The sequence below is a fragment of the Cryptomeria japonica genome, chromosome 8 (genome assembly GCF_030272615.1).
Source record: "Cryptomeria japonica chromosome 8, Sugi_1.0, whole genome shotgun sequence".
Classification (NCBI taxonomy): domain Eukaryota; kingdom Viridiplantae; phylum Streptophyta; class Pinopsida; order Cupressales; family Cupressaceae; genus Cryptomeria; species Cryptomeria japonica.
Genome location: NC_081412.1, coordinates 725,926,966 through 725,943,284, shown reverse-complemented (window position 1 = coordinate 725,943,284; position 16,319 = coordinate 725,926,966). Strand labels below are relative to the sequence as shown.

At 36.5% G+C, this 16,319-nt stretch overlaps 1 protein-coding gene across 1 annotated transcript in view; it reads left to right on the top strand.

Moving 5' to 3' along the window:
* The first annotated feature begins 798 nt into the window (after positions 1–798).
* The window catches only part of LOC131857942 (uncharacterized), a 42,402-nt gene continuing 26,881 nt past the window's right edge, over positions 799–16,319 (top strand). The window contains exon 1 of the mRNA XM_059210733.1: positions 799–1,025. Coding sequence (XP_059066716.1) covers positions 799–1,025 — 227 coding nt within the window. The remainder of the gene's footprint in view (positions 1,026–16,319) is intronic.

Here is a 16,319-nt window from a genome sequence, read left to right as displayed (position 1 = left end):
TCAGATGTATGAGGTGAGGAGTTTCAAGAGTCCCCACATTGTATTCTTTTGTTTCTTCAATGAGAATTTTGATCATTCCTGCTATGTGCTATAGGGAAGGATGTCAAACCTTTCATCCTCAGGCGCCTCAGAGAGGTTTTCACCGTTGGATACGCTCTTTCTTTTTACTTTTGTGGGATCAAACAGTGCCACGGTGTGGTTTTCACTAGAAGATCCATCTTTTATTGTTATATTTTTGCAGCTGAAAGGTTTGGCATCCACCCCAAAGTATGTTGCGCTATTAAGTTCTATGGCGAATCCAGCTTTGTGATCCCCGCTTGGTATGTTATCTCGTAGTTCCAAGAAGTCAATGATCGCCTCATCGTTTTGGATATGGTCAAGACATTCGGGTTTAGGTTGGTTCCATTCGATGAGTTCTGGATGGATAATGGGCATTATCTCATCGATTAGGTTAAGTTCGTTAGATGTATCAGTGAGGGTTAAGACATTGTGGTGAAGGGCGTTGATGTACTCTCCCTGTCAGAATCAGGCATAGGATGCGACATAGGGTCTGTGGAAGAAGTTTCCAGCTCAGGAACCCAAGAAGTCTTTGTCTGTGCTTCTCTGTAAACAGGGATGTCTTTGCGGGGTGGAGGTAGTGATGTGTCTTTCTCATCTGAAGTATCAAGTTGGACAGAATCAAATTCCCATTCATGTGAGTCAGTCTCTGAGTCGCTTTCCAGTAACCGGTTACTATACCATACTGGGATATCCTTTGAGTTAAACACTGCAAGTATGATCGGTGTTGCAGGAAGGATTATGGGGATCAATGAATCCAATACAGGGAGCATTGGTAGTGTTGATTATGCTGCTTCTAGAACAGTCGGTGTTGTAGATACTGTTGGGTATTCGGAGATAGTTGTGGCCGCTAATGGGACTATTGATCTTATCACTATTGTTGATGGTGTTATTGGTTCGATTGATGGGACAACTGACATTGCGGATGGTTTTACTGGGGTCTTTAGCTTCAATGGGACAATTGTGATGTTCTGGGGTGCTGCTTTTATAATCAAAGGCAGCCTCTTTGTAGTAGGTTGATATAGCGGTTTGTTGGGTTTCCCTTTGAATCTGAGCTTAGGAAAGATCTCCTTTTGAAAGCCTAAGCCTGCATTGTCTTTGGGTTGTAATTCCGACAGTAGCGGCTCATGTTGCCCTTGTTTACAATACCCCAAAGCACTTTGACCATCATATCCCATTCTTTGCATAATGAGAAGACCTTTGCCATATTGATCTGTGGGAAGCTGAGCTTGCGGAATGTCGGTGGTGATAGGATCCTTATAGATCCATTTTGCTACGTCTTCATCTTTGGTTTCCTCTTCTTGACTCTTTCCAAGGATGAAAGGTGTCAATGCACATGCTGGTTTAACGAGTGTCATTTGAAGTACTTGTTGAGGTTTGCCATGTGTTTTAGGAGAAGTAGGCATTCATCCAACACAAAAGAGTTGGCTTAGATTGTATTCTCCTAGACCTTCCTCTGCAATTTTCATCTTGAGCTTCTCTTGCTTGGGTATAATAGTGTTTGAACTGGAGAGGGAAGCTGGACTCATGTATGACATGGACGAGATGGCTTCTCTATTGTTGGGAATGGTAATCTCTGGTTGATGACTTATGTTATGACAGTATGCAAAGGGGTTTGCATCACCTAGGATTGTGATTTCTGCACCATTATGTGGGAACTTGATACATTGATGGTAAGTGGATGGAATGGCTTGCATGGCGTGTATCCAAGGTCTTCCCAACAAAAAATTGTATGGCAAAGGAAGGTCCAGAACCTGACATATGATGTGCTTCACCACAAAGCCCACTCGGATTGGTAGTACAACAGCTCCTTTGGATGAACGCTCTGCATCATCATAAGCTTTGATTGTGATTTTCTTGCGCGGATCCATGGATTCAATGGCATATCCCAAAGTTGTGACCAATTGCAGTGTACAAATATTCAGGCCGGCTCCATTATCGATCAAGACTCACTTGATCCTATGCTGGTTGATAAATCCTTCAATGTGTAGTGAGGCGTTATGAGGTTGCTGGAAGGAGGAGTTGTCACTTTCGGAAAAAGTCAGACAAGGGGATGATCTTAGACTTCCAACCATGGCTTGGAACTGATCTGTATTCAAGTTAGCAGGGACTGACACCTCTTGGAGAGCTTGATCCAAGATTGTTTTATGAGACGGAGATAGGTGCAATAGCTCTAAAATGGATATAAGAACAGGCGTTTTGTCTAATTGTTCCACAAGATTGTACTGCTTTGGTATGGATGTGGTGCCTTGTGGAGCTGCTTTTATGGTAATCTTGTCGTGACGTGTAACAACATTGCAATCAGAACTGGGTGGATTTTTTATGGTAATAGTTGCAACTTGTTCACCGACATCATACAGGTGATTCACAGCGTAATTATACGCGGCTTGTGTATAATTAGTGGTATCAGTGTTTCTCCTAGAAGTGGAAGGACCCCTTTGATCTTGTGATGGAAGTGAATTTTTGAACATCAGATGATCATTGTTTGTGGTCTTTGGGTCATGTCCTTCGATTTCAATATCACCTCGGTCAATAAGGTCTTGAATAAGATCTTTTAATCTATGACAATTGCTTGTCTTGTGTCCTTTTCCTTGATGAAAATCACAGTGTTTAGTATCTCTCCATCATGCAGGTTTGACTTGAGGTTCATAGTTTGATGTTTTGGGTAGGGTTACCAGGTTTTCAGAAACCAACTGTCGTAACACTATTTCGATGGGTTCCCCTAAGGGAGTGTATGTTCGCTTTGGTTTTTGTTGACGCGGTCTGGGTTCATCTTGAGATGTAATGTAGCCTTGATTTGGAGGAGCAAATATGTTAGTTTTAGGTGGGGGACTCTATCCTACAAATCGAACCATAGGTTGTGCACTTTTGATAGTTTTGGCATCCACAACCCCGTCGTTGAAGATATTTTTGTTTTTGTTCCAGAAGTTTGGTTTGTCACTATTGAAGCATGGACGAGGACCATCCTTTGGTTCATTGTAGATTTTGATAAGTCCTTTCTTGATGAGGGCCCGCTCACATTTCAAGCCTTTGGTGATCATGTCATTGAAAGAATCTGTGTCTTTGACATCCAGGTGAAACTCCATTTCTTCGTTTAAGATGGAAATAAATATTTCCACTAGTTCTTGTTTAGGCAACTGAAGAGAACTTCTGCTAGACATTTGATGCCATCGTTGCAGGAAGACTGAGAATAGTTCACCTGGTTTTTGTTTAGTGTTACACAAATCAGCCATGGTGATATCACGTTCAATGTTATGAGAGTAATGTGCCAAGAACTTCTAAACTAGCTCTTCAAAGGTCCTAATGCCACCCGGTAATCGGGAAAACCATGATGTGGTTGTTCCTCCAAAGCTTTGGGGAAAAAGGCGCATGAGGTACGTATCTTCGTATGCTACTTCGAGGCAAGCTGAATGGAATTCTCTGACATGATCATGAGGATCTCCTTTTCCTCTATATTTTTTGAACTTGGGTGTTTCAAACCCTCGTGGAAAAGGTGGCATATAAAGATTCCTATCAAAGGGATAGGGACAAATGTCATTGAGTGAAAATTGATTAGTCTTTACGCCACTACGAAGTTGTTGGGCGAGATTTTCAACTTGTTGCCGCAACATCTCTATGTCATTTGGAGGAGGAGGTGGTGGTGGATTACCTTGAGGAATGTTATATCTGATGTGATCTCTACCTCTTTCTTCCTCATTGCGACTTTGTCGTTCTGATGCTTGTCTTAGTTGTGCAAGATCAAAGTCAGAGGGGAGTTTGGCTCCTTCTTGCGCAAGCTTTAAAAAGTGAGCATTCGCATTGCTCCTGAGTATTTCATCAAAAAGTTTGTTAAAGAGAGGGTTATGTTGTGCCCTTTCTATTATCGCAGGAGTAGGAGTACTTGGATTGTCATCATTTGCGTTTCCTCCAAGGGCTTCATGGAATGCATTGAGATTTTCCTCCTCTTCATCTTCAATTTCTATTTCTCGTTGCCTTGACTAGGATCGGGTATGAGCCATTTTGTTTATAAGTTTTTGTTGAAGTTGGGTGAAAATGATGATGAGTTGTTGATGAAATGAAAGATTGATGTTTGGTGAATTGTTTTGCATGTGGATCTCTAGCACTTAAAGGTAGATGTGACCAAAATTCTTTCTTTTTGAATTGCTTGTTGATTTTGATAAGGTTTGATGTGATAAGGTTTAGAGAAATCTAAGATGTGTTACAAACTTAACTACCTAGTAATGAGAGGATTCACTCATAAACTAGTTTTAACCCGCGTAGATATGTCTCTTAGGATGAGCTTATCCTAGATGTAGAAACAATTTAAAAAGTGATTTTTTGTGTTTGATTCAAGCAATATCTAAAAGAGAACTTTAGGACAAGAACCTCTTAATGTTTTGAGAGTTGAAATGAAGTGAAGATGTTAAGGTGAGAAATAGATGAAATGGTTAACTTCAATAAAAGCTTTGTGTTACAAAAGGGACAAACTCTTCCTCTTCTTGTTCAGGAGTTGGTGGTTCTTCCCATGCTATGTTGTATGTGATGCAAATGTGGGGAAAGAAATCAGGATTGATCTTGCCTCCTTTGTTCTTGTGATAACTCAAAGCTCTATATTGCATAAAAGCTCTGTGGTTTAATGACTCTGGATCAAATTCGTTTGATTTTCCTTGAAGGTATAGACGCATGTGACATAGAAAAGCTCTATGAGAGACAAAGATTTGTCTATTTAGATAGAAGAATTTCCTTCTTTTGATTAAAGTCTTGGAGCTTAATGGTCTTTTCTTCAAGTTGATGTGTTGATGAAGATTCTTCTTTCTCAAGATGTGAAGAATGGTCATAAATTTGAATACTTTTCTCTTTGTTTTTGATCTTTTGTTTGGTTGTTTGTTGGTTTCTGAAAGATGTTTGTGTTGGATGAATACTTGTTTTTATGGATTTTGATGTTTGATTCTTCTTTGACAAGAAAACAAAGCAAGCACACAAACACAAGAATGTTGTCTCAAAAGGCACAAATGAGTATGGGTCTAGATCAACCCAATCCTTGGACTTTTTATGACCCTTTCCTTTAAGTGTATTTTAAGGTGCTTCCAAAGCCTGAAGTCGGCTCAATTTGTACTTGGTCTTGACTCAAAAATGAAAACACTTCAAACACTTTTTTATCCCTAAGGTCAAATGGCCAGTTGTGATAGCCCACATCTTGATATTTCTTCGACTTTGGTACTACATACCTTATGAATCTCACTATGGCAGGTAAGGATGTGATATACTAAGTCTTGCACGAGCATAACAAACAGATGATCCCTATGATGGGGGAGTCACCACTTTCATCAAGCCACAAGTGACTTTTCAAAAAACTATGTTTCTACTCAAGGAAATATGTATGGTGAGTATCTTGGGAGCAAAACCATCTATGCTCTTGCATTGAATTGTATCTCAAATATTCTCAATCAATAGAACGGGTGGGTTTCTACTTAAAGGTGTTTAGTAATTTTCGATGTTTTTGGACATAAGTTCATTCTACAGTGACTCACTTAAGAGTCTTGTAACTTGTGGTGGGGCCCATATGTCCTTTCGGCAAGTTACACTGTAGGAACAGCTATACCCAAGGCTACAGCTTTCGCTCTCACCTGATTTCTATAGCGGCTTGAAGGATTTACCGCACGAGGTCGTTCCCAAGAGTGATGTGTCTCTTGGCAGGCCTCACTTAAAAAGATAAAAATTTTGAGTGTTACTAACACTTTTCTCTTGCACCTAGGACCACAAAAGCCAAGGGAGAGGATAGTGTGTGTTAGAAGTAGGACCACTTGACCAACTCTTTGCACAAGTGTGCCAAACACGAAAAGCACTTGCTCTTTTTAATTGATTTTCATTGCAATGTGATCTAACTATTTGGAGATGTTGCTCCAACAATCATGGTGTTCTTTTTAACTTTCAAAGGCAAAATGTGTTTGTAAACTAGGAACTTGAAATCCTGGTAAACTGAATTGAAAAACACGTTTTGCCTTGGAGTAAAATCATTTTGCAAGGTAAGACAAATTGATTGTGAATTTTTATTTGCACCAAAATGGAAGTGTTGATTGTGAATTTTTTGCTTAAGTTTGATGCAAGAAAAAGAGATTTGTTTTGTCTTGTTTTAAGCACCAAAAATAGAGTGTATCCTAACTTGCAATGAAAGTTGATTTGTGTTGTTCAATTTTAGAGCACCAAAATAAAATTGACCCTAACTTGCAAGGAAAAGAAAATTTGTTTTTGTTCAATTTTAAAGCACCAAAAACAAAATTTTGATTTTTAACGAAGTTAGTCTTAGACCTGCACAAAAAATGAATAGTTAGTAAAATCCACACATAGGGAGGGCTTCCACAAGCCTAAAAAAATCATTTTTTTCGGTTACAAGGTCTTCCTTACAATGTTCTGTTACAATAGCGCTAGTCTGTGTGAAAACAAAAGCGCTATTTAACCAAAAACACGTTATTACAGATACAAAAACGCGAAAAGAAAAACTTGACAGTAAATGCAAAAGCGCCAGAATAAGCGCAAAAGCACTAAAACAAGCACAAAAGCGCTAAATAAAGGTCAATAGCGCCAAACTTGAGACAATAGCGCTATTGTAAAAACAATAGCGCTAGAATAACAAGTTGCAATAGTGCTACAACGCGATCAAAAGCGCTAAAGTGCGACCTGCATGTCAAGTTCAACATTCAAACATGTTAGTTGGTCTTTTTAAAAAAGTTTTTAGGTGTTTGTGATTCACGTCGGGTTCACCAAATGATGCTCTGAAAAAAAGGACAAGGTTAGGATAAACAAACACCAAACAAGAAACAAAATAAGTCGATTGTTAGATGTTAGAAAATCACAAATTAAAAACTATCCTAAGCAAGCATATCAAGAAAGACACTACTAAACAAAAAGAAAGCTTAAGGAATCTACAAAAAGCAACTAAACTCCTCCAAATGCTCTCTACCATGTTGGTAGCTTCTCCTTCCTTGTTCCTCTCCTCTCCAAGTTCCAAACTAGTGTAGCTCTCAACAGTTTTTTGCACTATGGATGCTTATGGAGGTTTGAGATTGAAGTATTTTCTCTAAATGTGAATAAAAAGCTAATACTACATGCTATAGATACTAAAATGATTTATTTTAAACCAAAAAGAGAAGATGATTAATGATTTATGCTAATGCTCTCTAAAATTCTCTATAACTTAGATGCATACAAGTTTTCAGGATCTGGATTATGAAGAAATGAGCTCTATTTATAGGGAAAATGGAGCAATGGATGGTTGAGATTGAGTAATCTCAACAAGGGCCAGGATTGAAAGATATTCAATCCATGTGAGGGCTTTCAACCCAATCCCAGGATGACAAGTGTCCATATGAGATAGGTTGAGAGGAGAGGGAATAAGCATTAAATGCTTGACATGACCTGGGAGTCAACTTGGGGGTTAAGGTCAAGGTTGGGTTGAGTGAATAAATTCTTTATCCAATAGATAAACTCTTGTGCAAACGCAAAAGAGATAACCATGGTCAAAGCAATAAATGCTTGAGGAGACCCATGAGTGCAAGTTGAAATAACCATAAATGGTTATGTAAGAGCCATTAATGGTCATGTAAGAGTCATAAGTGATTTGGAAGACTTTAGAGGTTAAATTGTTGAACACACAAAGTTTTTAATGTTTTTCAAAGACTTTTAAGTCTTTGAGAAGTGACTCCAATTTGCTTAGGAATGTGACAATAATTAGGGGATGGATTAGGCTAATTAGGAAGGGTTAGAAGAATCTAGAAGGGGATTAGGAGTGCAAGTGGATTTGGTGGGTGAGGGAAAATAGGATTTTATTTAAAATAAAATTCATTTATTTCAATAAATAGGTGCAAGTTGCATTTGTAGGAAAATGCAAGTGGGGGGGATAATGATTTAAATAAATGTTTTATTTAATTTATTTAAAAGAGGAAAAGGGGGTTAAATGAAATAAATATGATTTATTCATTTAATTGATTGTGAATTTGGTATAATGAATTAATTATCATAAATTGAATAATTTATTTAATTAATAGGAGAATGTTTTGAAGATGATTTAATTAAATATTAATTTAATTAATTGATGGTTAGTAGGTTTTTAATCAAATAAATAGGAAATATTCATTTAATTAACTGGATAGATTTATGTGACTACAAGAAGTAAAAAGAGAGATTTCTTTTTTCAAAAAGTATTGTTTTCTTTTTTGTTTAGTGGCCATAAGATGATGGCCACATGCATGGAGCATTGGTATGTCATGTTATAATGCTCTATTTGATCATGATGGTGTATCTCTATGTAACACTTGGCATTTTGTAAAAACTTAACATATAAACCTTAGCATATAGTCTGGCCCATAAACTTAAAACTAGCCCTTCACTATATAATCAAGTGGAAGTATACATGTCAAGATTCAATCTAGCATAGAGTATTATGTAGAACTAGCAAAAGGAATGCCAGTTTGTAATTCATAAATTATGCATTATTTGAAGTGTTTTATCCAAGTAATAGTTGCATGGTGCAAGCTAATAAACTATATAGAAAAGAACATTGTGTCACTCTAAAGATCATTCCAATTGAAAATAAACTAGGTGTATTCATAATGAGCCATGATGAAAGTTAATATAAGAGTTAAACTTGTATAAAAGAAATATACACAACCATAGAAATTGCATGGAGCTATTGTGTAAAATGGGAAAATAATATAAGACTAAAATTGACTAGTAAAGCATTACACCACATTTGGTCATTGCCTAAAATCCACATATCCCAAGATTTTCCTATATACACTTAGAAAGAGTTTGTTAGTTCATTAATTAGTTTTATGACTATGGTTATAAACTAAGGATTTATTGTTCACATACATCTTACAAATCTTGTCCTTTGTTATGCTTTGATTGATCTCCCCTTTGGGTGACATAACTATCTATCTAAGACTCATGTAATCTACTTTGGTTCTAGATTATGTTGTGTTTTTTTCCTTCCATTATGTCAAAACGGTTGTGCATTCATCATAGAATCATGAAAAACCCAACTATTAGACGTGTTCTTGGTGTTGGAAGGTTCCCTTTGTATTTTGGAGCTATGATCAAGTTCTAAAACTCCCTCAAGTTGCTAACAACAATGTTGAAGAATTTAAAAGGAGCCCTAGTACTTAAATAAAATCAGTTTAGTAACATTTTTAAATGTAAAGTTCAGATAGAGAGTCAGAGAAGTATGGTGATTGATTTAATATTTTTAAATTTTCAAAGTACCAAATCAAGGAATGTATCAATGTGTTTTCTATAATCACCTACCTTATGCATTCACCATGAATTAATGGATTTGTTCTTAGATACCATGTACCCAAATTAATCCAATGCATCTATTTTTAGTGGGATATTGAGTAGGATTTTATTGAGAATGTTGATTATGATTTGCTATAGTGCTATGACTTAGGGTTATGTCTTAGATGCACTTGAAAACATTTTAGTTTATTTTTGGAGGAGGTTAGTTTCTATTTTCTATTTTTTGATACCTAAGGATGCTAGAGTTGTGATGTAGGCAAGCCTAATTTTGTGTTGAATTCAAACAAATCGAAGCTCGTGGCATTCTTTTAAAACCAAATTATCAATATATCAATTTGAACAACTTGGTACACATGATTCAAACACAAGGGTATTCATGATGGCCTAGTAAATATTGAAGGTTGAGAAATAATTCAGTGCCTCAAGTTGGACCAACTTTTTGGTGGTTAGGAAATTCATTTAATACTGACATGATTGTTTGAAATTCCACTATAGTTGTTTGCTTAAAATATCAAGACTTCAAATTTATGCATTTTTGAGCTTTATTATTAAGTGAACACATCATGTGAAAATCAAATTTTCCATTTACTCAAGTCATTTGCTAACAATAGTGCATAGATCTCAAACCTACAATGCATCTTAGTATTAGTCCATTGATTTGTTCCTTTATTAAAACCATATCATGCTTCAAAATGGAAGGAAAGTTTATACTATTTCAAGAGAGACATCAAGAACATGATGGTTCCTATCAAACCTCTGCCACATGATCTTTTCCAAAATATCCTTTCATAACAAGAACCATTCTATCCAAGATGGTTAGACAAGTAACCATATTCATCTATAGTGTATTTATCATTTTCTATTCCAAACAGAATTAAATCTGTAATAGAACATTCTTCAAATGATTATAAAAAATATATGTATACAAACATATTTAAATACCACCTTTAGACATATTTTTCTCATCATTATTGATGTAATCTACAAAATAATTTAAGTAAAGCTACAAAATAACTATCTAATTTAAACATCTTTATATAAAAAAATTAAAAATAAAAATATGGAATTGTAGTGTCTAACATATTAATTTATAATTATTTTTCTATTGATGTGACTATTGTTGGCATTATGTGAACCGGTATAAGGACATAATGATATTGTATGTTGTCATTGATGTCAATATGTGATATGAAGTGAACCGGCATATGTGATATGTGAGAAGAGAGAACTGACATATGTGTGAACCAGTATATATGCCAAAGTGAAGTGGTGTATTTGCTCAAGGTGAACCAGCATGTAGTTATGGGAACCGGCACATGGAAGCATTGTATGGCTACCGGTTGGTAGGTAGTTTCCACTTCAGGATTTCCGGTTGGAGTACGTCAAGCCTGTGTGACTCAATCGGTGATCTTTGTGTGATGAGTTAGCAGTATAATGGAGAACAAGTCGTGTTGCCACGTAAGCCATATGCGCGTGAAGGATCTTACATGAAGAAGACTATTCCTATCTACCTTGGGAATGTGCGAAGTTTGTCAAACGGTGATAACGCGTGATGGGTTATCAGCCGCCATGAAATCGGTGGATAATGGACGATGGAGAATGTCTTGAGATCGATTCAAAATTGTTGCATTTAATGCAATATGATTCAACGGTTATGATTGGACCGCTTGAATTGCTTAACCTAACAGGTTTAGGGTTTAGGGTTTTTGCTACCGACCTGTCTATTTCCTATAAGGTCGATGTTGTGTTTCTTTCTAAGGTTGTTGGCAAAAGTTGTGTGTGTGTATCCAAGGGAAGTGATACGTGATTCTTGCCAGACCAAAGGAGAGAAGAGATACCTGCAAAGTGAATGTGCAGAAGGTGAAGAGGAGCCAAAATGGATCTGCATTAGCATTGAGTGCTATTATCAGATCATTGTAATTCCTGTTGATCTTTAACCACTTCAATAGTTGTGAAATCCCTTAACAGGGTAGCCTTAATCAACTTGATACAAATCCCTTAACAAGGTAGCCTTAAACAGCTTGATACAAATCCCTTAACAGGGTAGCTTTAACCGGCTTGATTCAAATCCCTTAACAGGGTAACTCGAAGTTATTGAGTTCTGGGAAGCTATAGAGCTCTCAAGATCCTTTAGCTATTAAGTTCTTGAAATCCTCTAACAAGGTAACCCTAACCAGGTTTAACCCTTAACCGGGTATTGTAGCCATCCCTTAACCGGGTGATCCCTAACAAGATCGGTTCCTAGCAGAACCTATTGTAATGTCTTTAACCGGACAAGGCTCCTAACAGAGCGAACTTCTAAAGAGTTCAAAAGCAGCTTGTGGGTATTCATCCCCACCGTGGTTTTTCCCAGTTGGGTTTCCATGTGAAAAATATGTGTGTCATGTGTGATGCTTTTATCTTGTGATGCTTTGTTATTACCTGTTGAGCATATGATGGTTCTATGTTTTATGTCTGTCTATAAAATATACTGAACTAACTATTGTAAAGATCTAATGATAGTTTACCTGTTCATGCATGAGGGTGTAATGGTACTATAGTATTGAGCTAAGAGGAAAGCTTAGTGAGTGACTGGTTTATGATTGTTTTAGTTATTCTGGGTCTTACCGGTTGCACTCTGTTTCAACTAGTATCACTGCCTGCCAGTCATTTGGAGTATTTGCTGTCAAACTAGTTTTGGACTGTATTTTTGTCGGTACTGATTCAACCCCCACCCTCTCAGTATCGGTTTGGTACTATTCGTTCATCATTGAGTTATCAACTATTGCACCCTTTTTAATGCAAAGTCCTAGTAATAATAATTATTATCTAATATAGAATATAATTTAATTATCACATTAATATTAATATTTAATAATAATTAAAATAATATAATTATTAACGTATTTATTATTTGACAATATGTCTAGTTTATCATTGTTAATATAAATATTGATACTAGTTTATGATTTTATGATCATATTATCTTTAAATTAGTAATAAATTAAATTTGGATTTCAATGTTTTTGAATTAAATAATACATCTTAAAATGAAATTACTTAATTTTTTAAAAATATTTTATTTAATCTTAGTAATTATAAATATTATATTATTTATATTTTTTATCGATAATAGTATTATTTTAATTAAATTAAGGAAAGTTTACATTCTTGACTGTCTATAAAGTACCAAAACATCATCCAAAAACTAAAAACCACCCTGTTTTACAAAAGCACTAACCCATCTATGCACACTACTTTAAAAGATTAAAAAGAACTTGTGTGCTTTGTCTTGAAAGTGGAAGGTATATGCTCTCCCTTTAATTGGGTGATCAAAAATCCAAACCACTCTTACGCTTTACATATTTCAAGCAGTAAATCCTTTAGCAGACCTGCCTTCCCGAGGGATTGAAAAACTCTTAAAGCCATTTTTGGCCAGTGTGAAGGGAACGACCTAAGTGGGAAACGACTTTGAAGCTAAGTGTTCCAACCCACTATAATCAAAAGTGGAAAGTGATGAAAGTCCTTTTCAACGGTTGCGCGCAGCAATTAGCCTTCCCCCAGTATCCTTGAGATACGTAAAGCCTTTGTTCTAAAGGTTGGGAAGCTTCCTAAGGAAGTTTATCATTGACGATCAAATGGGAAGCCTGATTACGAACCTTAGCAAAGAAACTTTGAGCTGAGTCGGTATCCAGACATTTGCAATATCATAGTGTAAGGGTGGGGAAGAATCCGCCCCCAAGATCGCTCACCATATATCTCCCAAGATAACTACTCAATTGTGAACCAATTCACTTTGATTTAATTTCTGGCAAAAGGCAAAAAAACGGGCGCCCCCTAGGGGGTGACACAGTTGTTTGAGCTGACGGAGTATCGAGACTAGTGGGCTATGATATTGCTTATGACCCTTGAATAAAGAGTCTGACTGAAGTGCATGTTGTATCTAAACTTGTTAAAACATTGAGGATTTGAACACATGCTCACAGAACATACACTTATTATTTAGATTAAGCAGGATGGTTGTCTCTTTGGTGTCATGCTTTCATTTGTTACTTCATAAAATCATCCATCAGCACTAAAAACTCAAAGCAAAATTACCAAAATCACAAAAAAACAACCAAGTCAAAATATCAGGGCGGTTTAGCGCGTAAGAGAAACTTCTTAGCATATGGAAACCATCTTTTAGAGCATTGGACCTTCACCTTAGCATATAAAGTGTAAACATTAGCACTTCAGAAGAAACCAAAACTAGCAATTTCAAGTAGCGCATTTTGAAAACAGTTTAGCACGTTGAAGCATTAGCTTAGCACGTGGAAACCAAACCTTAGTGTGTAGGGTTTAACAGTTAACGCATAGGCGGCCCATATTGGCACATAACCTTTTGAACCAAGGCAAAATCACAATAAACCAGTTAGCGTGTATCAGGAGGCAATGTAGCGCGTGGAGTCTTTTCTCTAGCGCTTTGACAAATTTCTATAGCGCATTGTGTCTTTGTTTTAGCGCATAGCCAAAACCAGAAAAATAGGGGACAAAACAGAGGTCAATTTTGAAAATTTTGAAAACAATTTCGAAAGCTTTACTTCATCAATCTGAAATTCATCAAGCAGAAAACCAAAAACAGAGTACCAAAAGCTATTTTTAAAGCAAAATTTCCATCAAACAAAGTTGTCCAAAATCTGAAGCTAGTCACAAGATAAACATATCTCTCCTATCAAAATCAGGAAACATCATCACAAGTGTCAAACAAATCCTTCAATCAAACGGATTTTTATCCCAAAACACACTTGTTTTAAAAACTCCAAGTTGTCAAATCGAGTTTCCATATCGGGAAAGCTCGTATTCCATATCATTTGACACACTTTGTCGTGAGGGGGCATCTAAACCTTCATTTTGATAAAGTAAAACTTGAGTTTCCAAAATAAGATAAACTAAATCCAAAACAAATCAAAGGAAACCATTGATCGCTTGTGCATGACTAATCTTCATGTTCTGAGAAGAAAGAATATTTATCATAACACTAAGTTGAAGAAACAGTAACTGAGTTCTTCAAAACTTGCCAAAAGAAATAAATTTTTATACATCAATCGCCAACTCTTCAAATATCATCGCACATTCTTTCATCATATACGCTTGTATCTTCAAAACAAAACAAACGAATTTGACAAGGAACCCTTGAGGAGTAGGGCATTCTGTCAAAAATCAGCATTTAGTCAACGCATAAATCAAGGAGGGAAGATTAATTCGACCTTCTTTCCCGAAGAATGCATCACTTATAACATACCCCTATTTGAACCACCAACCCTTGAGAAAAACATTGAAGAAGATTTTGTTCCTTTTGTAACAGAAAGCTTCTACTAGATGCTCGTTGTTACTCGCTCTCAACGAAACAAACAAAGCGAAATGCAATCGGAATCCAACATGAATTGGAGATTATCAAATCCTTTCGAGGGTCCACATCTAGAGGATACTGAAATTACTGAAGAACTCCTTCAAGACTGTCAAGAAAGCACTTCATTTCAAAGGCTTGTGGAAAGGCTAATGGAAAATGACAAAGAAAAATATATGCTCATGCTCACAAGAAAAGGAGTTAAACTTCTTGAAGATTTGGACACTAACATTTTTAGAACAAGATCTCGACATTATGAATATCAAGAACGACAAAGAGAGGAAGAAACACGTGACCCTGAGCAAGATATCCTTGAGCAAAATATCCCTGAGAAAAACATCCCAGAGCAAAACATACCATTCCACACACCCTTTCAGCCTAGAACTAATGTAAGGGAAGAACTCTTCCCTTAGCAAAATAATGCACCTTTGATTTCTCTCATTCAACAAATGCAAATGTTACAAAGACAAATGCAAGACATGCAACAAGGGACAACAGTATGCTACTCCTTGACTGAAATTTGTCCTTATCCTTTTGACAGACGGTTAAACATGGTAGCTTTTCCTCCAAACTCAGACGTTCCCAATTTTGACAAATATGATGGGAAAAGTGATCCTCGTGATCATGTTCAAGAAATCTATACAATGAGTCTTGAATTCGCCCATGATGACACCTATTTGATGAGGTTATTCCCAAGAAGCTTGGGAGGGCAAACAATGGAATGGTTATCCAAAATCACACCTCCCGTCAGATCATTCGATGAACTAGTCAACAAATTCATAACTCAATATTCCTATAACATTCAACATGCTATCACTATGCTAGATATCTGTAATACCAAGCAGAAAAACAATGAAACATCCATGGTATTCCTTCAACGTTGGTGCCATATGGTTTTGAGATATCCTTGTGATGTGCCCGAAAAGGAAAAGATGGAAATTTTCATCGACAACTTGAATAGTGAGATGAGTTACAGACTCAAACTCTAATGTATACCATCTTTTTCCAAGTTGATTGAGAATGGCATCCAAGTAGAAGAGGCATGTGTAAAGAAAGGAACATTGAAATTCTTCAAAGAAGGACCAAATTCACCCAAGTACAACAACCAAAACAACAACAACTTAGACAAATCCAGATTCTAGACCAGAAACAAAAACAATGGAAATGAAGGAGGAAATGAATCAAATGATCCAAAATCAAAGCATCCCGTGCTCGCATTATCAGGTAATCCTCAAGCTACAAAGAATCCCAAAGGTGCTAACCAAGGCACTAACACTTATGCACCAAATACCAATCAAGATCAACTCAACACCAACAACACCAACAATTCCCAAAACAATAACACCAATCGAGGACCTAATCCAAACTCATGAGGAAACACAAACAACTTTCCAAAATGCATTTACACACCACTAGGGCAATCATTAGAGTCAGCATTTAGAGAACTCCTAGCAAACAAAATTATCTCCTTACCAACAATCAACAACTTTGAACCACAAATCAAATCGCCATGGTGGAATGACTCACACTTTTGTGATTTTCATCGCAACAAAGGTCATCAAACAAATGATTGCGTGAGACTGAAAAACATTGTTCAAGACATGATCGATAGAGGCGATTTAAC